Genomic DNA, 22775 nt, shown 5'->3' on the forward strand with positions numbered 1-22775 from the left:
CGTCAAGGTTACCGGCACTCGAGAGTTGTCGCGAGTGATATCTGGTGATGCAGCTAGGTCTATCGTTATCTAGACCAGCCTAAGGAATCTTCGATAGGAAGAGATGTCATCGGTTACGCTCGTTTACAACCTTCCTACTGCGTTTATGGTTGATGAGTTAAGCTGTTTATACGCCCGTCTCTGTTTTGTCGAGCCCTCTCGATGGCCGGAACCTCCAGTCGGGCTATACGTGCTAATGCTAGCAAAAAAGGATTAAGAGGGCGCTCAGACAGGCACCAGTACACTCATGGTTTAAATGGTCGAGGGGTACTGTAGTCAGCCTAGCGGAGCCACCATGTAGACCTTTAGGAGGTCCTGCGCCCGATTCACATCAATGCAGTGGAGCTGGTCATGTGGGATACCGTAGCTGGGTCCCGCATTGTGGCCTTTTTTTGTAAAACGTCTGTCCGCATCCCCTGGTTACATGTATGCATATAGTCGACTGCTGTGGTTGATAACTGGCTACTAATGCCTCATAAGAATAGTTGTACTATGTAACTACTAAGTAGCTGGGGTTGTTCTTGTTATCGAAAAACATATCATGAGAACACCCATCCCCACATCTATGTGCACTTGTAGACCTGGCGATTTGCCGCTGGGTCTACATGTGGTATCCTATAGAGAAGGGGTTGGGGGGGGGGGGGGCGTCTAAACGCCCGTGCTGTGCGGAGCTGGTATGTGACTACAAGGTGATTTCTGACTGACTGGACGTATACTGTACTATACTGACCAACTATATTGGGGCCGGTGCGCTTTCTCAGAAGTATATAGGCTGATCGTGGAGCAAGCTGTTCGCCCCCCCCCCCCCCCCCCCCCAACCTTTTCCTGGAGAGATAATTGGCGGCCGTTCATTTACGTTCGTCGGTGTGATTTTTTCTTTTTCTCCAAGGGGGGGTAGAATAAGAAGCTGCGGTTAGTGTCACGCCGATGGTTGGGCGAAAAGCTAGAGAGGCGGTACGCGCGCGGTTGTAGGTAGGCCGCGGGCTTGGTCACCGGATATCACTCGCTCGCTCGCTGGTCGGGATGCGGGAACGGGCACATATCGTAAGCTGTAGGGCCCCGGGGGGAAGCTGGGAGTGGGATCGGCTGTTTCTACGGCAGCATGACTGTCAAGAGCGAAAGGTTCTTAAGATTTGGGGGGGGGGGGAGGGTTACTTGCGTATGATGGGTATTTACAGCTAGTTATCCAAGTTGGTAAGAACATACCTGGGAGCGGGAGGGCCCGGTGGGAAGGAAGTGTTGCCCTGTGTTATTGCCTGCCCTTATTTGTTCTGTATTCCGGAGCTGGGTTGTTTGCTATGAGCGTCGGTTTGGTTGGCGGTCTGGAGATGGGGGGGGGGGGTTATCGAGGTGGGAGTGGGGTGGGCATGGCTCTTGAATACCCGGGGGGGTCTGGGGGGTTCGTTTTCCGCTCCCTTTGTTGTGGATTGGCTGTGGCCGAAGATAGTACAGTATGTGACCGCGGCGGCCAGCCTCGACGGGGCGGCTTTGTCGACTTATACGGAGGAGTACTGGAACTTTGCTGTGTATGTTTTTTGTAACGCATTAATTCTTTCTTGCACTGAAAGAAAAAAAAAAAAGATGAAGGGTGGGGCCGGGGGAGGAAACTCACCTGCGGGAGAATTAAAAAAAACGAACAGGAGAAGCGGAGTAGGAGACATCCATGCGAGTGGAGGCCGTCAAATGGGGGGTGACGAGAGAGAGGGAGAGAGCTAATCACAATTCCTCTACGCGCCGCGCGGGGGGGGGGGGGGGGGGAGGAGGTGCATGGGGCAGGCCATGCATGATATATGTACGCCGAGGACCTTTTTGTAAAAATTTATTGGCTCATTTTTTTTCCCGGGGCTTATATTGGGACCCTCTAGCTCTCCTCGTCGATTCCGGGGATGGGAGCACCTGCTGTGTATGATAAATCGGAGATGAATTGCCGTGAAGAAGTATACTCCTGATCAGCAAGTACTTTTTGTTTTGCCATTAATTTTTCTTGAGCTTATTGTGCCCCTCCTCCCCGGCCAGTGGGTTGGGTGTGGATGTCGGTCGGATCGAAGCAGCTTAGGCTCAGGAACTGATAGGGGGTCACATCACATGTACAAGGGAGAGAGAAGATAGGGCATGGGCTGGCACGAGGCGTGTAGGTGGAGGTGGACTCTGGCTGGAGAGTTTCTTTGTGGCTGCTTGGACCGTCAAGGCGAGGCGGGCGGATAATCGATGCTGCGGTGGTTGATCTGGGTCATGGGCTATCACTCGGTACAGGTGTTGCTTGCCGCAGCAACGAATTCAAGGCCATAAAATAAGAGCGACCACCGGCACAAAGTAAAGAATTAACAAGCATTAAATACACGCAAAGAGCACACATTTTACTATATACGACAACACACGAGCCCAATCAACAACAAGAAGAAAACGCTTTTAATTAAATATCCACACCCCCCCCACCCACCTCCCTCTAAAAGTCCACATCCACCTTCTTCGCCCCCTTCCCCCCCTCCTCCTCCTCCATCGGCGGCAGCGAATACGGCCCAATCTCAAACCTCCTCCTGGTCACCACAAACGCCAGATCCTCACCCCTGCCCACCGCGCCCCCCACGCCCCCGCCCTTCTCCCCCACAACCGGCACCTTCCACACCCTCACCAAGCCCTGCGGCGACCCCTCCTCCTTCGCAGAGTGCCCGAACGGCGTCAGCTCAACAACGCAGTCGGCCAGCACCTCGGCCCAGCGCACGAGCCCGCTGGCGCGCGGGTACAGCTCGAGCGGCAGGCTGGCCATGAGTGTGAGGGCCGGGTGGGAGCGCAGGAGCGCGCGCAGGGCGTGCAGGAAGGGGAGGAGGTGGGAGGGGGTGGCGGCGGAGGGGGGGTAGAGGAGTGGGGAGAGGAGGGAGGGGAGGAGGATGCGGTGGGGGTGTGGGGAGTGGGTGGTGATGGCGGTGGTGAGCTGCGTGAGGATGTGGGCGAAGGGGGTGGCGCTGGTGGGGGGTGGTGGGGGGATGAAGGCGAGTTTGGAGGTGGGCGGGAGGGTGAGGCGCTTGGTGAGGTCGTAGGTGTGGCAGAAGGGGGTGGCGGGGGCGGTGGTGTCGGCGGGGGTTGTGGTGCTGCTGCCGGCGGGGGGTGGTGGTGCTAATTAGTTAGGTAGTTAGTATATATAGCTATAGCTGTAGAAACCAAACACAACTGATATCCCAGTGACACCATACCCCGACTGCCCCCAATCCCACTCCCAAACCCCCCCAGCCTCTCATACCTCCACGCAATCTTCATCTTCCCACTCCCCTTCTCCGCACCCCCACTTCCCGTCTCATCCCCCACCTCCTCCGCGCCCGTCACCGCCGGCAGATCCCTCACCCACGCCTCCGGCGCACCCACCACCGTGACCGCATGGCCCTGCACAATCCCCTCCGCCGCATAGTACCGCAGCAGCGCGCCGCCAAAGTCCGTCGTGCCCGGCTCCTCAATGAGCACGGAGCATCCCAGCGGCAGGCCGGCGTGGCCGGCGAGCAGCGCGTCGAGCGAGGGCGTGCCCGTGGAGGTCGTGGGCTGGCCGTTGATGGGCGAGGGGCGGATGCCCGGGGTGGGCGGCTTGGGGGCGGTGGCGGCGGGGGGCGTGGGCGTGGGCGTGGGCGTGTGTGGGGAGGGGCCGCGGTTGATGACGATGTTGCGTTTGCGGAAACTCATGGTTGGGGGGTGATGATTGCTTGGTGGGATAGTCGGTGGTTGGTGTTGATGTTGATGTTGGTGTTGGTGGGGCTTTTGAGAGAGTTGTGCGGCTCTGTGGTGGGGGGTGCTGGGAGTAGCTGGTTGTGGTTAGCAGCTGCCTCGCTCAACTCACTTCAACTCCAACTCTCACTCACTCTCTCTACATCCCACAACCCTACCAAACATCCACTCCCGACCCACAATCCACCCACCATGTCGTAAGCCACCCCCACCCCCCCTCCCCTTCCCCCAGCACACCCACCACTAACCCCCCCCCCCCCCCCCCTCGCAGCGCCGACTCGCTCCTCCTCGACTCCACCTTCACCATCACGGCCATCGACCAGAAGAAGTACGACCGCGTCGCGCGCGTCTTCGGCGAGCGCGAGGACCTCAAGTTCACGCTCGACATCCACAGCGAGCTGTACCCGCTCGCGGCCGGCGAGACCATCCAGCTGTCGATCGCGTCCACGCTCTCGCTCGACGGCTCGAAGGACGACAGCGCCAACAGCAAGACGGGGTGGCGCGAGACGCGCTCGGGCGAGCTGACGCTGGCCGATACGTATGATTATGTCATGTATGGGAAGGTGTACCGCTTTGAGGAGGGGAATGGCGAGTTTATGTAAGTTGTTCCTGGGGGGGGGCGGGGGGGCGTGGGAGGGATGGGAGCTGACGAGGAGTAGAAAGGTGTATGCGTCGTTTGGGGGGCTGTTGCTGCATATTGAGGGCCCGCATAAGAGGTTGAGCTCGCTGAGGCATGAGTATATCTACCTCCTCATCAAGAAATAGAGGAGTGATAAGTGGGTGGTGGGTGGGTACTGTGGAGGAGCGGTGGTGCCGGTTTAATCTTTTAGGAAAAATTGTTAGATAGTTACCAGATCCCGCTATACGCAATTCAAAGGGGGAATAAAAATGGCGTTCTGTTTTACTGCGTGCTTTCTTTGGTATATGGTGACTGCTATGTATGGACAGAGATGCGTTTATGATTCGGGACGTAGTAGTGGTGATGTAGCTACAATGGACGTTATACGGCCCGGTGGTCATTGACTCTAACCAAGTAAACTGCAATAGCGAAAGGGGCTCGTTGTAGTAGTAATATAGGATCCAATTGATCATTGGCTCCAAGTAATAACGAAAGGGGGCTAGTGCAGCACGGCAATTAGTAGCAAACGTACATGCAGGCTAGCATTCCCAACGGAGCCAGAGCGCAGTACTAATACAATCCTGCTGCTTCAGGGCCTCCTTTCGTACTTGCACTCCCTCTTCTAATACTACATGTATCTACTAATCTTGGTGATGATCATCCAGCGTGATGGTCAATTGCAACAATTCATTGGCGTGAGTGTATTCCTACCAAACACAAAGGTTTGCACACAACAATAACGATACCCTCAACGATGAGAAAAGCCAACTTAAGAACCCCCCCCCCCCCCCCAACCAAGAACCCAGCTGTCGACACAACACATACCCCAGACCTACCAAGTCGGGAACTCGAACCGCCTGTGGATGCGCGAGCAGATCTCGATATAGTGCGGCTCGTTCTCGGGCGTGATGATGCCGTGGCGGATGAAGAAGTCGAGCAGGACTACACAAACCACACACACATTAGCAGTAGCTCCACCCCAATTGAAATCTAACAAACCCTCATCAGAGAGGAGGAAAGAGTCCTACGCACCAATCGCACAATTCGGCTTAAAGCTCCCCTTGGCCAGCTCCTCCTTCACCTGTCCACCGTCAGCACCATCCCCCCCACCCCCAAAGGGGCAAAACTCACCTCCTCCACCCCCAACAGCCGAAACCCCACCACCTCATCATCCCCCGGCCTCGGCACCACCCCCTCCCCCACCTCCATATCCCACACAAACTGCACCTCCGGCTGCAACAAGCCCTCCTCGCCGCCCGCACTCTTGTGCCGCTCATAAAAATACGACACGCACCCCACACTCCTCGCACACCCCTCCACCAGCTCCCGCCCAAAGCTCGCCTCCTCGCCGCTCTCCTTCACCAGCGTCTCCAGCACGCCCATCCCCGCCGCGATCCCGCCGGCCACCGTGTTGTCCAGCATGCCGCCATACGTCGGCTTCGCCGGGTTCCTGGTCGGCACCCAGATGCGCAGCGGCGACGGGGCGAAGGCGGTCATGTGCACACCGTACGTGACGACGCCGAAGAGCGCGCAGGCGCTGCGCTCCATGGCCAGGTAGAGGGTTCCGGGCGGCGAGTAGACGGCGTAGTCCTCGTTGCGCCAGCCGCGCAGGACGGCGAAGGTGTTGGCGGACCGCCAGGAGGTGAGGGTCTTGAGCATGTTTGACGAGCGCTCGGCGGGGGTGGACCCGTGCAGGGTGACGGTGGCGCCGGTGATGGTCCAGTGGGGGCCCGAGAGGGCGGTGTTGGCGAGGGCGCTGACGACGGGGGGGAGGAGGTAGCCGAGCGGGTGCGTGGCGTGGGTGAAGAGGGTGAGGGTGGAGAGGCGCTCGGCGTGGAGGGCGGGGTGCACGGTGGGGGAGGGGAAGCTGTGGGGGGGGGGGGGGGGTCAGTATATATAATTGAGAGGGGGGTGGGGGAGAGATTTGGGGGAGGGGCGGTACCTGTCGACGGTGTTGACGAGATCGAGGTTTGAGTAGCGTTTTGTGGACGGCATTGTGGTTTTGGTGCCTTATTTGTTGTAAATAGTGAGGTTTTGGTGGTGGATATAAAAGGTTGGGTGTTGCTGTCAATCATCAATCAACCCACTTTATCAGCCAGCAGTGACGTCTTATCGATAAGCAATGATCAACCCCCCACCCGAGCATCCCCGCCCCCACTCACTCACCACCCACTCACCACCAATACCAACACCAAAACACCCCCAATCCCACACCAAAACACCCCCATTCCCACCCCACAAACACCCACAATGGCGTCCACCACCACGCTCAAAGTCGCCCTCCTAATCGTCTCCACCACCGCCTCGCGCGACCCCAGCACCGACGCCTCGGGCCAGCTGCTGCGCGACCTCTTCGCCGCCAGCACCACCCCCGCCCTCGCCTGGGAGGTGGCCGAGACGCTCATCGTCCCCGACGACACGCAGGCCATCCAGGACGCGGTGGTGCGCTGGGCGGATGTCGAGAAGCTCAATCTGGTGGTTACGACCGGGGGCACGGGCTTTGCGATATCGGATGGCACGCCTGAGGCCGTGAGGCCGCTGCTGGGGAAGGAGGCGCCGGGGTTGGTGTGAGTTGGTTCTTTGTTTTTGTTCTTTGGGTTTGGGGGGGGGGGGGGAGGGAATTGGGACTGACGGTGGGGGTGAATGGTAGGCATGCGATGCTGTCGACGTCGTTGAAGATTACGCCTTGTAGGTTTCTCTAAGGATGATGGTCTTTATATACTCGGTTTCAACATGTTGGATTTCTACATACTGGATTTCTATATATCCACTATTTCTACACCTACGATCCTTATATACCTACGATTCCTACATATCCATATGCCTATATCTCCACGACCTCCCTGTATTCCTCTATACACCTCTATATCCATCTACAAAGCCACAAAACACAGCTAACCCCCCCCCCTCCAGTCGCCATGATGGCCCGCCCCGTCGCCGGCGTCCGCGCCCACACCCTCATCATAACGCTCCCAGGCTCGCCCAAAGGCGCCAAAGAGAACCTCTCCTGCCTCCTCCCGCTCCTCCCGCACGCCTGCATCCAATGCAGCGGCCTCACCAGCTCCCGCGCCCTGCACTCCGGCGGCACCCCCGCGCTCGAAGCCCGCTCCGGCCTCCCCCCAGCACCCACACCCTCCACCTCCACACCCTCCACACCGCACACCCACCATCACCACCACCACCACCACCACGACCACCCGACCCCGCGCGCCCACACCGCAAACACCCTCAACGGCCCCGTCACCTCCCGCCACCGCACCTCGCCCTACCCCCTCCTCACCGTCGCCGCCGCCACAGCGCTCATCGCGCGGGAAACAGCCCTCACCGACATCGTCGCGCACCCGGTGGGCCCCAGTCTCGTCGGCCACATCCTCGCCGAAGACGTAACCGCCCCGCACCCCATCCCCGCCTTCCGCGCCAGCATCGTCGACGGCTACGCCATAGTCCACACCGACGGCCCGGGCGTCTACCCCGTCGTCTCCGTCTCCCACGCCTCCCCCTCCCCCACCGCCCCCGCCACCCCCCTGCAGCCCGGCCAAATAGCGCGCATCACAACCGGCGCGCCAGTGCCCGATGGTGCCACGGCCGTCGTCATGGTCGAAGACACAGAGCTCACCCGCAGCACAGCCGACAGCGCCGAGGAGCTCGAAGTGCGCATCCTCGCCTCTGGCCTCCGCGCCGGCGAGAACATCCGCGAGATCGGCAGCGACGTGGCGCCCGGCACCGTGGTGCTCCACCGCGGCGACCCCATCACCGCCGTCGGCGGCGAGATCGGGCTCCTAGCGTCCATCGGCCGCGCATCGGTGCAGGTGCGCCGCAAGCCCGTGGTAGCGGTGCTGAGCACGGGCGACGAGGTGGTAGCGCACGACCGCGAGGGGCCGCTGCGCGCTGGCGAGATCCGCGATTCGAATCGGCCGGCGCTGTTGAGCGCTGTTGCGGCGTCGGGGTTTGCGACGGTGGACCTGGGGGTTGCGGCGGACGCGGCGGGCGCGCTGGAGGGGGTGTTGCGGGAGGGGCTGGCGCGGGCCGCTGTGGATGTGCTGGTGACGACGGGGGGCGTGTCGATGGGCGAGATGGACCTGCTGAAGCCGACGGTTGAGCAGGCGCTCGGCGGGACGGTCCATTTCGGGCGGGTGGCGATGAAGCCGGGGAAGCCGACGACGTTCGCCACCGTGCCTGTGCCCGTGCCTGTGCCCGTGCCCGCCGGAGAGGAGGGGCAAGGGGGGCAGCAGCAGCAGCAGCAGCAGAAGAAGAAGCTGCTGTTTGCGCTGCCCGGAAACCCCGCGAGCGCCATCGTGACGTACCATCTGTTTGTGCTGCCGGCGCTGCGGGCGATGCTCGGGCACGTGCCGGCGGGGCTGCCGGTGGTGCGCGTGGTGCTGCAGGCGGACGTGGCGCTGGACGAGCGCCCGGAGTATCACCGGGTGTGGATTGCGGCGGGCGGCGAGGACGGCCGGCTGAGGGCGTGGAGCACGGGCGGGCAGAGGAGCAGTCGTGTGGGGAGCGCGGGCGGGGCGAATGGGGTGCTGGTGCTGCCGGCGAGGGGCGAGTGTGGCGGGAAGAGGGGCGAGCTGGGCGTCGTGCCGCGGGGGGAGGTTGTGGATGCGATTCTGTGGGGGCCGGTGGGGGCGGGTGGGGGTTTGTGATGGGGGCCGGTGGGGGGCGGGTGGATGGTTGGTGAGGTAGGGAGCTGGATAGCAGTTGAGCGTCTTGTTGCGGTTTGCGGCTGTCTCTGTGCTTTGTTTGGTTCGTGGGCTTGGGGGATTGTAGATGGTCGTGTATATACCGTTGGAGATTGAACGAGTTTGTTCGATCACATTCAAACACCCATGGCCCGCAGCCAGTAACCCATCCAGGAGCCTTGTGATGCCAGGAATGCCAGCAGCCTACCATATGCCATACCATCTACATGTGCACTGAGATACAGAAGAGATACTACGGCCTCTGAACTATATTTACCACTTTTTATGACTTCCCTTGCTCTTTACTACTGCTGCAATTTCTCTTTGGTATGCTGTCAATGATTTTATATACATTTTCCCCAATCTAGCCCGCCTTTCCCACTCTTCCCTAGCTTGGGCTTCAATAAATTTTTATGTTTTCATTAAGAGTAGCCTCTCTTCACTTTCCGGACTTGTCGAAAGGCATGGCTAGTAGGGAATACTCGTGAGGCTGCATTGCGGGTGTGGGGGGGATGTCAAGTTAGACGCACTCGTTGTCACGCTACTCATTGTTTCCTCACTTTTTTTTTTTTTTTCCTGCGGGTGTACTACAAGAGTGGAGTACCGCCTGAGACAGACAAACGTCCCATCTACACATGACCACCGTTCTCATCAAACCTCTGCATCTACGGTTACTTGTAGTCCGTTCCCCCACACCCCCACCATCCCAGAGACCGGCCCACGGCATGCGAGTGATGTTCCATGAATCCCGCCGCCACGTCTCCCAGCCCGAATTAACACAGCTGCCTGGACCCTGCAACCCCCCCCCCTCCTCTGCGTTTTACAAACCGCCTAGTAACTACCACTGCACCGCACTGCACTGCACTGCACTGCACTGCACGTCCATCTCGCCATCTAGCTGGCTGGCTAGGACAGTGCATCCGAGACCGCAATCTCCCCGCGCGCGGGTATGTGGCCGAGTGACAATCTATGATCGGATTGTGGGTAGTGAATTTTTTTTTTGCTGGTGATGGTTGGATTGCGTGGAATGTGGAATCTAGCTTGTAGCTTGCATTTCATCCCATGGGACCTACCAACGGTTAATCAAGAGTTGAGTCTCTAGTTAAGTTCCGGGCAGGTTAGCATGAGCAGCAGCTGGGAACGAGCCTAGGTTTAGGGTAGTGTTCTCTTATAGTTTTTCTCCGCGCAATAAGCAGAATTCTTTTATCCCTCTGCCCCAGTATGATCGACCCCCAGTCTGGAGTCGCGTTACACCCTGAACACAGTCAGAATCTCGCCGAGGAAGCTCCCAAATACAAATATTGACTTTCTGGACTACATATATGTACAACGACCACAACTTGTCATTCACGTCAAAGAACAAATGCAGCAGCTCGCTCAACGAGCACATTCGGCACTTTAAAGCTCGACAACCAAATTTACATTGTAGATTCGACACAGAACCACAAACATACAGCTCATCTACACATATAGCACACAGTTTACGACGGAGTGGAAGCCAACCCCCACCATACACACAGAGTTATCACGAGCACACAGCTGCGGAGGCCTAAACTATAGCTCTACAGCCAACTTTGCTGCAGCCTCAGACAACACCCCATGTTACCGCCTCGAAGAGAAAGCAGCACTCAAACCCCACAGTCATGCCCCACAGTCTACTCCCTCGCAGTCTCGGACACAAAGCGTCCCAAACCCGCAATGAAGAAGCCTGCAGAGAGACAAATCAAAAATTAAGTGACCTAACAAACCCGAAGGTCTGTAGCAGACGCTCAACCCCCCCCCGCTGTGCAATGGAAGTCTCGCAGCCCGGAGCCCCGGTATTCATGATCACCAAGGCTCGTCGCTAGGTAAGTATGAAGAGGGAAAAGGGGAGCGGGGGGGGGGACGGGGCCTTGTATACCTCTCAAAAGGCCAAGATAGCTCGGCTGCTTTTTAGGTTTGTGTGGGCGGCGAAATTCGGGATGGCTGATGTGGCCTGTATACTTGCATGTGGCCTGAATGTATGGTATACATTTACAGAAGGGCTGTACATCGATGCTGGTGACGAATACATGTAGGTTTGCGTGCCTGGAGAGTGTAGTTATCTTCGCCGATTGCAAGATCCACGTATTGACAACACCCGGGGGGTGAAGGGAGTTTACTCGCCCCTAAATTAAAGTGAAGCCACATTTCAGAAGTCTTTTTATTACTTGCATTTAGTACATGGAACTTATAACATCGTTACATGTAGTTTCTCCTTCTGAGCTACGTGGTTACGATCACTCTATTGCCAGTGCAGTCTTCGCGGCTAGGTCACCATGGCCAAGTTACAGTCCTACTTATGGAGAGTCTATTCACACCACAAGTGCGGCTCCGTCTTCATTCCAGGCGGTCAATGAACTAAAGGTTTATGCTTCTTGCAGGTCCCATAAGCGATGTAAATTTTTATAATTATCCGTTCACCTTTTCTTTTTTTTTTTTTTTACCAAACAACAACCCCACCCGCACCAATACCAACCACGCTTACCAAAAAACCTGCAAACTAATCATTACCTCCTACCACCAGTCTAACCAAACCCGCCAAAGCCTTGGCAACCACAACCACCTCAACCAAGCAATAACGTCATACCTACCCACCACCCCACCAAACAAAAACAGCAGCTACCAAATCAAAACCACAACCTCATACAAAAATGTTTCGTTGGGTAAGCATTCCCCCCATACTCCTCCCCCCCCCCCCCCCCCCCCCCCGATCAGACTACCCAGCTAACACCGCAAGCGCAGCACAAAACTCTCGACGTCCTAACACTCTTCCACGCGCCCAAGTCGGCGCCATCCAAGCGAGTCCTAGACCTGCTGAAAGAAGCCTCCACCAGCGCGACCGAGGACCCTAACAAGAAGGCCGTCTTTGAGCTCGAGGTTGTCGAGGCGCCCAAAGTGCCGACGCCGTCGCAGCTGCGGTCCATCCTGGAGTTTGCGGGCAAGAACCGCGTTGGCGAGATTATAAAGGGCGCCAAGTCGGAGAGGGAGGCCATGAAGGCGCTGGATGAGGGTGGGGAGAGCATCAGTGAGAGGGTGCTGAGGCCACTGTTGGTGGATTGGAATAATGGGAGGGCTGGTGAGTTGTTCCCCGTGAATTAATTTGGGGGCGGGCTGATTGTGGGTAGTGCTTGGGGCCGATGAGAGTGCTATCAAGAACTTGGTAGATACTCTGCCAAAGTAGGGCAAGGCATTGCGGACTAATACCATGTGTTTGGGTGGGGGTAAGCTGATATTCTTGCATGTATATCTATTGCCCTGACCTCTAATACAATTTCTGTCAAGGGAAGAATGCTTATGGACATCATCTATTATATACCGTACAGTAATGAAACAGACAGATAACCCCTTTTTCATCCAGGTGACCAAACCCCGGAAACTAGTAAGCAAACTGGGAAAGTATGTACGCCACCTCCATCGCCATCATTCATATCGTGACAAAAAACAAGATACCGTTTCGCCGCCATAATAAAACACAAACACCTAAAAAAAAAAAAAAAAACTCCAATATAAAGCATAACACATACAAGTAAACATAAAAAAAAAATTAAACCCAGTGAAATCACCATTTCCACTTCTGCGTTTTCTTGAGAAATGGGCTCGGGATGTCATCACGGGTAGCGATTTCGGGATTTTGGCGGGCAATCTGAACCAAACTCAACGCCTTGCTGCTTATTGGTGCTGATTTGAGAGCCTCGGGATTGCTTCCTCCCAGCTCTCTTGTCTTTGACGTGTTTTGAGGGAATCTGTCGCTTGTTCTTCCAATGCCCCTCATTGGAGATCCGCGGTATGCGGTGGTGAAAGTTGATGCCCTATTCAAAGCACCACGTTTCCTTATCGGAGACGGCTCCTCTTCAAAAGAAGTATCAGGAGTATGGCAGTCCATTGAGCCGAGGGATGAGGTGGAAAAGTGCTGATTCTTGTAAGGCGCCTTTTTCATGTCGGGCATCGAAGGGCTGTTCGGGATGGATGATTGAGGGCGGAGTTGGTTTACTGGTGCCAGGTTTAGAGGCATACGTGGAGGGGCTTGTTCAAGCATGCCTTGCTGAAAGAGCTTAGAAGGCTTACTCGGGCTAGTATCAAATACCGATGGAGAGCACATATCGATATCCACGGGCGACGCAGGAGCAACTACACGGGGAAAATTGTGTATCGGACTTTCAGGGACGTGAATGCTGTCCCCATATCCTGAATCATCTGCATTGGATAAGAGTGAGGACGCCAAAGGTCTTGGTACGAGGTCCATCTCCTCGATCATTCTCATAGCCGCCTTCTCAACCTCGCTCTGCCAGGCACTATGCCACTTCTGGTGAGCCTCTGCCTCCCTTTTGTGCACCTCTTCAAGCTGGAAGGCAACCCTATTTTCAATCTCTGCCATGGCCTTCCTCTCCCATTCTTGGCGAAGCTCAGCATTCAACGCGTCACAATGCTCCTGTATCGCTTTCCGTGCTAATTCCTGCTCCATAGCAAACTGAGCATCCTTCCGTCTCAGCTCTTCTTCCCTCATCCTCAACACCTCCTCCTTTGACCTCAACACCTCCTCTTTTGACCTCAATGCTTCCTCCTTTCGCTTGAAAGACCTGCCCATATCCAATGCCTCAATCTCCCGACGATTGAGCTTCACATATGGCAATTGCAATAAATGCGAGGTATCTGGTCTCTTCGAAGGATCTCGCTGAAGACACATATCGATGACTCTCCGGAGATCTGGTGAGTACTGGTTGGGAATAGGCGAGAAGCGGCCTTCTTTTATTTTTGTTCCAAGGCCGTGCAGACTTTGAGCGTTAAACGGGGGGGAAAGCTTGCAGAGTTCGTAGACGATGCATCCGAGGGCCCAGATGTCCGATTTATGCGTGTAGGTATCTTCGCTAATGAGTTCCGGCGACATGTAATAAGGTGTACCGACATAGGTGGTAGCCAGTTGTTGCTCAGGTGCCAACATCTTTGAAAGCCCAAAGTCTCCCAACTTCACGGCATGGTCCATATCGAGAAAAACTACCTAGTGTCAGCAATCTCCCGAATTCATAGAGGCGAAAGGATAAGCTAATTACTATTTTCCGGTTTCAGATCTCTGTGTAAAATCCTCACCGTGTTGCTTGTCGCCTGAGGCAGCAAGTGATCATCCGTGGCGTAGATGTCGCCCAGATCTGGAGGGTTGACTCCGTTGTGACACCGGTACAATGCCAACACCACTTGCGTAAATATCGACCAGACAAAATGTTCCGGGACCATGCTTCGCTCAGCCTTGCACCTCTTGATAATTGTCGACAGGTCTCCATTCCCGCAGTATTCCATGTAGAGGTGTATCGATTGGTCCTTCTTCATGTGATCACGATGGAAGTATTCGACGATATTACGGTGTTTTAGACGGGCTAAGATTTCGAACTCCGCCACTAGCTGGTTCTTCTCCTTGTCGGTCATCTTGACATACGAGATCTCTTTACGAACCAACACCTAAGACATTAGAACATTAGGAAGGTCTGCATTAGAGCCAACGTTTGCATGGGGAGGGCTCCATACCAGGCCATCCGTACGACGCCTAACCTTGCGAATCTGACCAAACGCGCCCTGGCCGATCAATTCTAGTACTTCATAAGCATCGGTAGAGGCCATCTTATGGTCACGATAGCTGCGGCTGTAGGACGAGAAACAAAGTGCAAGTGAACGACGAAATTGCACAGGAGTAGAGGAGTGCTGGAATCACTTTTAATCTAAGAGGGACCCCGGTCGATAGGTCGTTTATGGTGGCCGTTGATCGTAAGGAGTTGTTTGGGCGTTGGGCGTTGGGTACTTGGGTTGCTAAGGTATGTAAAGTACATGTACCCTACATACGACGGTCTTTATGTGCTGGTCGCCAACAGGCACTGACTGAAAACAAAAAAAACGTGGCACTGTTGCTAGGGCAACCACTCGTATCATCGATTAAACAACGGTTTGTCATCAGGGCTAGGGCTTGAATGTGGCTGCGGCCGAGTGATCCAGGGAGTAAAAGAGGGCGGGTAGGTATATAGTACGCGGTTTCTTATCTTCACATGTGCGGTTACTTTGCAATGGTCTCCCCTTGCGTGTGCGTTCGTCTTTTTTTCTTTCTTACCGGTGCCTCTGTACTAGAACTTAATATAATTCTAGCACAGAAAGCCATACCTCATATACTGCATACCTAATTAAGGATATAAAAGCATAACAAATGCGGACCTATACGCCTTGCCAACTCCACCCTGCTAACATGGAAACAAACCCGAAATTGAAAACGAAAAAGAAAAACATGACAAGATTAAGTGGTAACATTACAGCTTCTAGAGTAAACGATCACTTCTTTTCCTAAAAGTTGGTCAGCTTTAAGTTAATGCAGTTTTTTGAATCAGATTTCTCACTGTCTTCGGATGATTGTCATTTGCCCTATCATTAGATCCGGAGCTGCCATGCAAGATACTAATTAATTCAAAGTTACCCTAAATGCTTAGGTAAGTGGTACTTACGCGCTAGCATTCCCCTTTCTTCGTCTCTTAGGCTTGAGGAAGACACCACTTTCATCGTCCTTTTTCCTCATGGGCCTTGGGGGTAGTGGGTGTGGCTAACAACCTATTAATATCCAGCCAGCCAGCTCTATATAATAAGTAGATGGGTATAAACTTACCCCCTTGGGAGCAGGAGCTGGTAGAGATCCGGTAAATTGCGGTCGTTTGTTTGCTCCATCGGCATTTGCATCAAAGGAATGTGTTCTCTTTGGGGGTTGTATGGGCTTTGGTGGCTCTGTCGACGTTTTGATCGGGGGGATACGGACGTCATGTGTATTACTAGTACTTTGTGTTGGTGCTCGAGGGTTCTGACTACTCTGGTGAGTGCGGCCTTGGTGACAATTACCCGGCCCGTGGCCGGGCTTCCCGCACGATGTGCAGATACCCCGAGGCGGATTCGGTGCTTGTGGATGGTAGTTCGGCCCTGGACGTTGGTTAGGTCGAGGTCGTGACACTGGCAACGGCAACGGCTCATCAATATCCATAGGATCATGGTGGGCATGCGCTGCTGGTGCAACATTCCGGGGCGCCTGATTCGGTCCATTCCTACCTGCAATAGCTGGTTTGCTTGCAACACCCTTACTCCCCCTAGCCGAGTTTGTGAACATAGATTGATGAGCCTCTGTAAACACCCCCCTATCCTTGGCATCCTTCACCAACGCTCCCCATAATCTATTTTTGATTAAGGAATTTGCATTTCCCAAGACATAGAGCGAGGATTTCGCTCTGGTTAAACCGACATTCATACGGCGAATATCGCTCAAGAAACCAATACCACCTTCGGGAGAAGCTCTCACACAAGAGAAAATGATAATGTCACGTTCCCTTCCCTGGAATGCATCTGTGGTGTTAAAATCGATAGTATCCACAATCCGTTCACCATACTGCCTCTGAAATCTCCTCTTCAACTCAAAGAGTTGCTGTTTATATGGGGTTATTATCCCGACTTTCCCATCAAAGTCAATTTCCGTGAAATCTTTTGTCAGACGGTCAAAAAGGGCGAAGGCCATGTCAATTTCCATGTGATTGACAAGAGATGTCCGTCCACCGGTAGATTCTCGACCTTGCACGTTGAAAAACCGGTATGGACCGAATAGATTGCTGTTGTGCCACAGCTCTGTTCTCAGTTCCTTCATGCCTGGCCCATCTTCAAGCTCGGAATCATAAAATTGCTTTGAGGGGAAAGCGCTAATCATAGGGTGCATTCGGTACTGAATACTCAGAAGATGTACGTTCTTTGGATAGTTTTCTTGCATGCGAACGAACAAACTCTTCTCGTAAGAGAATTTTGCAGCTTCGCGGGACAGGACGGTAGGGGGCTATTCAAAAATTACGATATTAGCTCAATCGTTTTAAGACTATGGGGCGGATGCTTACCAACTGTTTGGGATCTCCAACGAGAATACACTTTTCGCACCCAAACTTGAGAGGGATGAGTGCACTCAATTCCACTGATTGAGCTGCTTCATCGATTATCACAGTCTCGAAATCGACATTCACATTACGCAGCATGTCATGCCCGCTCCCACTTAAAGTTGCACAAATTATCTGCGCTTCGTCCATGATTTCCTGCTGCACACGGCGTCGCAACACCTCTGCATTTCTGCTACTCTCCTTTTTTTGGTCTCGCTTTGCATCAAGCGCTCTTCTCTGCTCACGAATTGTGGCGCTAAGTTTATCGATTTCAGCTTGTAAGCCTGCAGGTGGTTCCACCTTTTTCGAGCGAGCATCATCCATCTGTGTCTGCTTAGTAGCACGCTCTTCCATAAGCTGCGTATGTTTTTTCCTCAACTCTTCCATGTCCGTATTTTTGCCTTTCGAACTCTCTGTTGTTGGTGCCATTCTGCGTTCGATAAGCTCCTCGAGCGTAACATCTCTTACAGTAGAATTGATCGCATCTGATCTGCCGATACGAACAATTGTTGGAATTATGTCTTCCCCCTTTGTGGTTCGCACACCTTTCTTGAAACGAATAACCAATTCGTCAACCGCTGCGTTGCTGGGTGCACAAACCAAAATCTTTTTTGAAGATGTTTTTAAGCTAGGTTTACTCTGAACTCCGGGTACCGTTATCGCTGTTGCCCCAGTGGTCCCTGGTGTCAATAAAGCTCCAACAATCCCGATAACAGTTTTAGTTTTCCCTGTACCAGGTGGACTATACACGAGTTTAGAATGAGAATATTCAATGTGGTTATAAATGCAACTACATACCCTTGAATCAATGTAAAACCAGTATTCTTTATGGCAGAAATGATAGCACGTGCCTGAGGCTCATTTACAGTATACAGGTTTTTCGTGCGCTTGACCTGCACCTCCGTTGGTTCTTCAAGTTCAGCGGGCTTAGCATTGATGATCTCATGTTCAAGATCATAATATTGTAGACACATCATGGCGGAGTACTCTCTCTCGAGGGGAACCAATCTAAAGATTATTTGTTAGTGGCAGTGTTATATAGGCCGTTTGAACCAGAGGATGAAGGAATTTATACCCCATGATCTTAACAGCATAAAGAGTGCCCCCATTACGCATATGATTCTGCATCATCGAAGGCGAAGGATCACATCGGAGCTGAACCTCACATACTGGAGCACCCGTGAATTTTCTGTTGATACTGTGCACCCTTGCAAGGCAATGAGGCTTGTCTGTGGACGATAGAGGCCTTTTATCGACGGACAACAAAACAATGTCTGATTCTTGCCACCGAGAGCGGTCGTCCATATTTGCGACGGTGGTCTCGAGTTCCACAAAGTTGTCTGCCCGCATTCTCGAAACTAACTTTACTTCCAGGGATGCGGAATTTGGAGGGATCTCCTCCTTTGATTTCTGAAATCCTACCCAAGCCTCGAGTAGCAGAAGTGGCTCGAAGGTTTTACGGTAAGCCTCATATGAAGCAAATGACTTTGCAACAGATATATAGTCCTGTTTGCTCAAACCAGGAGGAAAAGGATCTTCGTGAAAAGCCTCCCATTTGAGTATTTGTTTATAAAGAGGCGACAAATCCGGTGCAACTCGAGCTCGGTTGTCCTTAACTCGGCGAGTTGGCCCTGTCACTCGGTTTATTTGAGCTCTCGGCTTAAGTGAAGTACCCAAATTTAGATCATGTACAATCCTCGTTGACCTTTGAACAGCATTGCCGAGCTTGAACAAAGAATTACCGCCCTCATCTTCAGAGGATTCATCCGAAGAAGAATCTTCAACGACAGTGGTAGCAGCTCGCTTGGCCTTCTCTGCTGCCAACGCCGCCTTTCTAGCAGCATCAGCGGCTTTTGCGGCTTTTCGTTTGATGAGAAAATCATCAGGAATACCCCCACGAGTCGCATCTTTCGCAGCACCTACTCTGAGTGCACTAGCCTTCGATTGTGTTGCCGATGGTTTTACAGGCGGCTTATAAGATCTAGCGGCGTCGGCAGGTCGGACCGTAGTAGTTGGAAATTGAAGCTGGGTCTGCTTGTGCACAGTCTTCTTTCGGGACACCTCTTCCACCGCCTGTATCATTTCGTCATCTGAGATATCACCATAGTCATCGTCTGAAATTTCAACCACAGTGGGTTTGACTATAGGTCATTGCAAGTTAGCATATACTCAATAACCTAATTAAAAAGGAAAGGCTTACCTTCATCGGGAATGAAGTCGGGGCGGATCTTGGTCACGGCGACTGAGAGCTCTGCCTTTTGTACTTCACTGAGATTTGTTGTAGGGGGGGCTGACGGGTCGTATTCCGGTAGTGTTTGGGGGTAGATATACTTTCTCATTGTGGTAAAATAATCATCTGAAATCTCGACGCCCTGTTGCTCTAGAAGCTTCAATATCTTGCACATCAAGGCTTGACAAGTACTTAAAAGATGCGGATCTTGTATGGTCAAGATACCAGCGAGAGGATGAAGCGTTCTTGAGGCGTCTTGAAGAAGCTTTACCCCCCAGCTAATATCTTTATTGGCACCTGGTCTGACATCAAGCTCAGACATATTGGCTCTCAGTGCCTGTTCGAATGTCCAATACCGATTGAAAAGATTATCTGCGTAGTCCATAGCATCTCGAGTAAACTCGATCATGACTTCTTTATCGACGAAAAACGCCCACCTTCTTACTCGTTTGAAAATATTCCCAAGCCACCTCCATTGTACATCCCAGTATATCCTTAATGTAGTCTTCTGCCATCCCTCAAGATTTTGTTTTACGATGACACCATCATACCGATCACATAGGACATCCAGCACGATCGAACTAAAATTGATCATCTTGGGCATCAGAGAAAACGTTGTCACTTTTTGCAGCTGTCGTCCAAGGTCGGAAAGTGCCGTTATGGTCACACGAAAATCGGCCTTCAGCATGGCTCGAAGAGCTTCGTTCTTATCTTCTACACCATAGGCTTGAAGAAGACTGTCTTCCGCTGCAAAAGAAACATCGTCTATCGGAGAAATTATACCAGTAAAGAAAGTAAGTTGGGCGCTATCCTGTGAGAGAACCTGATTGATATTATAGGGTGTGAAGCGACTCAGTGCCTGGAAATATTCGTGAAGTCGTCCTTGTAGAGTGGTTATCACTTCGTTGAACTTTGTCTTTCTGTTCTTCAGATCATCTTGGTCCGAGTTACTGATATAAACCTTCTCAAGCATAATCAGTTCTTGCAGAACCGTCAATATTTGGCGGCCAAAGTGGATGTTATCCCGGGGAAATCTTTCGCAAACACTTCTCCAAAGCTCGTCCCTGACTGTTGTCTCTGTGACAGGTAGCTCTGGTTTCTTCTTCGTCAGGCTGGCATAGTCTGTCATTACAACCTTGACATCCAGCTTCAAGGCCGATGTCAAGGTCTCTATGGCGGCATCTCGAGCCATTGACATATGCAATCCCATGCGCGCATCCTCGTACTCCATTGAAGAGGTCGCGACCTGAATTACTATATTAAGATGTTCGTTAAAGAGTTCATTTGCCTGTCGTAGGATAATGCGGTCGGCTTCCCCCTCGAGCGTGCTTGAATGGGAATGAACACCACTCAAGGTTAAACTTAAAACCTTCATCCCTTCTTTCCAGCAGATGCCTCGGGATAAGGGCGGCAAACTATGCTCCTTGAAAAGCTGTCGGAGAAGCGGTGTAGCGCTAGTAGGTCGCTGAAGGGGTCGTATACTACCGACAAACGACGACATCCATTTGGTCAAGTCCAGAATTCGCAATTCACCACTCTCATCCTGGGGAATGTTGCGGAGGAGTTCGGAATACTTATCTTCGACAAGCAGAATATCTGCAAATGTCGAAGAAGTAAGAGGCGAAACAACATCCCAGATTTCACCACCTAATTTCGTCATGAGGGATTCGTAAAACCGAAGTAACGAATGTAGATATGGGGCGCGGAGGGAGATATGATTTATAGCCAACTTAATTGGATCATGCTTTGCTCCACAGATAGTCTTTGTAATGACCTCCTTACTGACATTTTTTACAATCGTAGCCATTCCAGCCCAGAATGGCACCAGCTTCTCCGGAACACCCTCAGTTTCTGCTTTCCGGACAGTCTCCTCTAGTGCTTCCAACATGTGGGACTCAAACTCTTGAGGTTTAAAATTAGGACCCATAATCTTCCACGATTGCTCAACCACTGTGCGGAAAGGTTCCTGCTGGCCAGAGAGAAAGGTGATAAGTCCTCTTGCAGGTCCTTCTACTGTTACCCTTCCCGTCTTGCATATTTCGGCAAAACAAGATCTGAGTTCTTCATTTCGAAGAACTTCCGGACTACAAAAACACTCGTAGACTGCATTGCGCTGGGCTCTGTTCCCTCGAAACCTCTCGTACCAAGCGTCTACCGATTCTGCTTTCTTAATATCCCGAACGACATCCTTGATAACCGGCAATACGCGTTCGATGTCCCATTCCTCGAGAAAGCCGAAAAATAGGTCAAGGTTTTCCTTGTCATGCTCTCTAGTGATAGTTAGAACGTGGTAGTTGCTGCAGGGTCTGGGTCTCGTACTCTAGTAATTGATGGTAGAATCTGCGCTTTAGACAGTAGAACTGTGCCGTACAAGCAGCGCACCGTGCCAACTGTGCAGCGATCCTGCCTTTCAGCCAATTCTGGTTGGTCTCCTGGTCGACGAATGACAGTAACATTAGGGCGTGCAGCGTGGCTTCTTGACGAGATGTTTCGTCTTCATCGCACTCCACTTGTTTCCCACCAGGCCCAAGTTCGATCTTCTCGCAAAGCCAGTGAACTTCCTCCGGCAAGTTTGCCACTACCCTGTAAAGATGTGAACACTGAAGGTGAGGTAATACTACAAAAAAGGTGGACTTACTGGAGGCCATTAGTCACTGCGCCGCCGTCAGCCATTATACTGCTGTCGCTGGGGCGGGTAGAGCTTCAATATAAAGTCCTTTTCACGTAGTGACAATATGAAAGAGCGTAATGAAGTTGGGAAATGATGCGAAAAAAAAAATGAAAACCCGAGAGAGCAATAGCCTAGAGGTAGGTGTCTTGACTCTTGAGGGTTCAGAGCGGCAGAACATGGGAGGCTGCAGGACGCGATTTCTTGGCTCAATTTATCATGATCTTAGTCATACAGCCTACGCGCCAAACAAAGCCCTAAACCCTATTCACGTGCCATACCGTTAAAGGTCCATTACTCACGATTCTCTTCCACTCTATTGATCGGAAGGCGAGGGAATAAAGGGCCTACGCAAACCTCATGTTGGTTCTTCAATGTTACATGGATCACACCAGAATCTGATAGCACTCATTTCACTTTTCTTTTCTTTTTTTGTTGGAGTGATGATGTAATGAAGTATATGTGTGCTTGCTCGAATATTATAGCGAGTGATAATAAGTGACTTTGAATGCTGAGTGATAATAAATGATGCAGTGGGAGCTATCAAATCCATAAAAGGGTCCTAGCGGTCTGTAATTATTGCTCCCAACCCCTACACAATTTCAGATAAATTGCAATTGATACCGATATCTTGTATTTATGGCAAAAGAAATTGCTAATGCTCAAAAAAGAAAAGACCCGTCTATCACAGATTTTGGATACGTATCGTACACACAAAATCGGAGAACCGGTTGTGATTTTTGTACTTTCCATTATCCAACCGTGAACCAGCAAAGGAAAGAACTCCATTTTAGAACAAGAAGAAAAAAAAGTTTTGGTTCCCCGACCTCCAAGATTCATGGATTTGATTTTAATTTACTTTATGTATCCCCCAAAT

General features: G+C 52.5%; 8 protein-coding genes across 8 annotated transcripts; 4 read left to right on the plus strand and 4 right to left on the minus strand.

Moving 5' to 3' along the window:
- Positions 1-2485: 2485 nt before the first annotated feature.
- On the minus strand, positions 2486-3708 carry H6S33_005864 (uncharacterized protein; the record flags this gene model as incomplete). The annotated part of the gene is made up of 2 exons (XM_044837256.1): positions 2486-3153; positions 3231-3708. The coding sequence occupies 2 exons, from the start codon at positions 3706-3708 to the stop codon at positions 2486-2488; spliced, it is 1146 nt and encodes a 381-aa protein (XP_044699173.1).
- A 234-nt stretch (positions 3709-3942) lies between these two features.
- H6S33_005865 (uncharacterized protein) lies at positions 3943-4515 on the plus strand (the record flags this gene model as incomplete). Its single annotated transcript, XM_044837257.1, has 3 exons — positions 3943-3947; positions 4022-4348; positions 4410-4515. The coding sequence occupies 3 exons, from the start codon at positions 3943-3945 to the stop codon at positions 4513-4515; spliced, it is 438 nt and encodes a 145-aa protein (XP_044699174.1).
- Positions 4516-5201: 686 nt separating this feature from the next.
- Positions 5202-6364, minus strand: H6S33_005866 (uncharacterized protein; the record flags this gene model as incomplete). Its single annotated transcript, XM_044837259.1, has 4 exons — positions 5202-5311; positions 5402-5450; positions 5501-6236; positions 6312-6364. The coding sequence occupies 4 exons, from the start codon at positions 6362-6364 to the stop codon at positions 5202-5204; spliced, it is 948 nt and encodes a 315-aa protein (XP_044699175.1).
- Positions 6365-6619: 255 nt separating this feature from the next.
- On the plus strand, positions 6620-6940 carry H6S33_005867 (uncharacterized protein; the record flags this gene model as incomplete). Its single annotated transcript, XM_044837260.1, has 1 exon — positions 6620-6940. One exon carries the CDS (start codon positions 6620-6622, stop codon positions 6938-6940), a length of 321 nt encoding a protein of 106 aa, XP_044699176.1.
- A 350-nt stretch (positions 6941-7290) lies between these two features.
- H6S33_005868 (uncharacterized protein) lies at positions 7291-9015 on the plus strand (the record flags this gene model as incomplete). Its single annotated transcript, XM_044837261.1, has 1 exon — positions 7291-9015. One exon carries the CDS (start codon positions 7291-7293, stop codon positions 9013-9015), a length of 1725 nt encoding a protein of 574 aa, XP_044699177.1.
- A 2708-nt stretch (positions 9016-11723) lies between these two features.
- H6S33_005869 (uncharacterized protein) lies at positions 11724-12253 on the plus strand (the record flags this gene model as incomplete). Its single annotated transcript, XM_044837262.1, has 3 exons — positions 11724-11735; positions 11815-12148; positions 12198-12253. The coding sequence occupies 3 exons, from the start codon at positions 11724-11726 to the stop codon at positions 12251-12253; spliced, it is 402 nt and encodes a 133-aa protein (XP_044699178.1).
- Positions 12254-12631: 378 nt separating this feature from the next.
- On the minus strand, positions 12632-14682 carry H6S33_005870 (uncharacterized protein; the record flags this gene model as incomplete). Its single annotated transcript, XM_044837263.1, has 3 exons — positions 12632-14064; positions 14121-14523; positions 14590-14682. 3 exons carry the CDS (start codon positions 14680-14682, stop codon positions 12632-12634), a joined length of 1929 nt encoding a protein of 642 aa, XP_044699179.1.
- A 696-nt stretch (positions 14683-15378) lies between these two features.
- H6S33_005871 (uncharacterized protein) lies at positions 15379-21903 on the minus strand (the record flags this gene model as incomplete). The annotated part of the gene is made up of 10 exons (XM_044837264.1): positions 15379-15390; positions 15444-15486; positions 15549-15643; positions 15707-16906; positions 16965-17742; positions 17799-18008; positions 18076-19141; positions 19201-21500; positions 21550-21813; positions 21869-21903. The coding sequence occupies 10 exons, from the start codon at positions 21901-21903 to the stop codon at positions 15379-15381; spliced, it is 6003 nt and encodes a 2000-aa protein (XP_044699180.1).
- Between the last annotated feature and the right edge of the window lie 872 nt (positions 21904-22775).

The sequence above is a fragment of the Morchella sextelata genome (genome assembly GCF_020137385.1).
Source record: "Morchella sextelata strain SCLS chromosome Unknown scls_2, whole genome shotgun sequence".
Taxonomy (NCBI): Eukaryota; Fungi; Ascomycota; class Pezizomycetes; order Pezizales; family Morchellaceae; genus Morchella; species Morchella sextelata.